The sequence below is a fragment of the Austrofundulus limnaeus genome, unplaced genomic scaffold (genome assembly GCF_001266775.1).
Source record: "Austrofundulus limnaeus strain Quisiro unplaced genomic scaffold, Austrofundulus_limnaeus-1.0 Scaffold109, whole genome shotgun sequence".
Lineage (NCBI taxonomy): Eukaryota > Metazoa > Chordata > Actinopteri > Cyprinodontiformes > Rivulidae > Austrofundulus > Austrofundulus limnaeus.
Genome location: NW_013952511.1, coordinates 311,498 through 313,682, shown reverse-complemented (window position 1 = coordinate 313,682; position 2,185 = coordinate 311,498). Strand labels below are relative to the sequence as shown.

Below are 2,185 nucleotides of genomic sequence, written 5' to 3'. Positions count from 1 at the left end.
TATGAATTCTGGTATTTTACACATAGTCCACCAGGAGGCGCCAACACAAAAGTCAGAGACTTCACATGAGATTTGGACCATCTTGTGGGGGAAAAACAGATTACTTCCTACTCGCGAGCGCCTCCTCTGGTGGGGAAACTTTTTTCAGGGATACAAACCTTTTCAGAACACCAGTAGACGGCAGCCACTACAGATGAACATGTGTTTGTTGTTGTTAGAGGAGCGGCCCGGTCACACGCTAATGTCATTAGTTTGTTATAATTACTGAGGTGCAGGACTACTTTTTTTCCCCTTTTTTTCACATCATGTCGCCTGCCTGGATCTGTTATTATCTCGCTCTGAAGCACGGAGGAGTGTCACAGGTAAGCTCGCTTCAACTGCTTTTTTACGACGCAGTCTCATTTAAGGACTCAGGTATTTTGTGAATGAAGCCGATATTTCAGTTAAAATATATAAGTAAAAATATGTATCCGAGTATAGAACCACCTCCCAACCTTATGGATGATTTTATAGATTAAATTTTACACACTATACTTGAATACGGTACTTATTAAAATGAACTTGACGTATACAACTTTTTGCTAAGGGGTAGGGAAATTGTTACCTATAAGGCGATCTTGCAGCATGAATAATAAAGGAGAGGCTGCAGTGAAACATCTAGATTAAGCTCAGCTCACATTATGAAAGCCAATTTGTCAAAAGACGTTGAATTCACCAGTTCTGCTCCCGACTCCGATCAGTCTGTAGAATATTTTGCTCATTCCAGGCCATGATGAGATGATAAAAGCCTGGATCCCCCACATCTCACACACACAGACACCATTATAGTAGGCAACAAAAGCTGTAACTCACATAGGCGGGTCCGCTGCCACTCAGTCCAGTGACAGCATCAATTAGGTCCTCCTCCACCTCCGTGCAGAAACCAACACTGGCCATCAGCTGCTCCAGCAATTTACCATCTTCCACCTAAAATAACTACAAAAGTCTGACTAAAACGTATTTAAAAAGCAGAACCTTTCTGTTCGTTTGTCTCATTACTCAATCACGTTGGCCAAACACCAGCACTTCCTTTCTATCATATGTTTTGGTTGTTTTCAGATGACTCTTTACCTCTGCATGTGTCCCTGTGGCGTACACCGTGGCTCCTTCTCGCACCACCACCGGTGTGTTTGTCATACACCTCATGACTCTAGGAGCTGAACGGTGCTGAAGCAGCTTCTGCACAATGACCAAGAAAATGTGGGACAAATATGTAAAAGATAAGAGGCGAGAATTTTCTTTTACATGTTAAAAATCCAACACCTGTGAAGCCTAGTGTGAACAGATCCACGTGTCAGTATTTCAGAGTGACGGTGAGTGATGTTTACCTTCTCTATAGAGCTGATGGTAACACCTGCAGCACAAGAGACGATAAGATGACGGTCTTCGATGTCTGGACCGATCTCATCCAGAACAAAGGGGATAATGTGGGGCTTCACAGCCAGAAAAAGCACATCACTCTTGTTGACAGTCTCTTTGTTACTAGTTGTCAAGTTCACCCCCATTTTCTACAAGAAAACAAAAAAATATGTGATACTTAGTGGTACAAAAAGTTTTTGTTTACACAGCAGCAAGCATTCATTTTTTAACTACTGCACAAGTTCATCCTTACATGAAAGTTCCTCACTTTACCATGTTCGGAAAAAAAATAAAATAAAATAAACTTGTTAATAAACACTGTTATAACAAATTTAAACGGCTCACCCTCAGCCCAGTCACAGTGGGTAGGTCTGTGTCTGGAGAGCTGGCTGTAATCCTGTGTGCTGCAATCACACCTAGAGAAAACAACAGGAAGAAGTGACATTTAAGAGTGTGAAATAGAATTCAAAACAAAGAAACAAAGCAGGAATAAAACATTCACATTACAGTTTACAAAGAAGTTACAGAGGACATATCCTCCAGAAACATCAACTATATTAGTAGTACTTGTCGATTAATCTGACTGATAGCTCTGTTTAATTGTTTTATGTGTCACATAAGCATAGAGGCCATATTAAACAGCCATGAACAATAAACTAGTAATATTAAAACTTATTTATCTGAACTAAAGATACAGGTACGCATAAAGAAGCACTTAAAGGGATCCATGGTTAGTTGTAACATTAGACTTTATTTAATAAACATATATTTTAACTGTAAAATAAAG

General features: G+C 39.9%; 1 protein-coding gene across 1 annotated transcript in view; it reads right to left on the bottom strand.

Moving 5' to 3' along the window:
- pycr1b (pyrroline-5-carboxylate reductase 1b) overlaps positions 1–2,185 on the bottom strand; it is a gene marked incomplete at its 5' end in the record, with an annotated part of 10,416 nt that overhangs the window by 6,476 nt on the left and 1,755 nt on the right. The window contains 4 exon segments of the mRNA XM_014014013.1: positions 853–966; positions 1,111–1,218; positions 1,368–1,547; positions 1,744–1,814. Coding sequence (XP_013869467.1) covers positions 853–966; positions 1,111–1,218; positions 1,368–1,547; positions 1,744–1,814 — 473 coding nt within the window.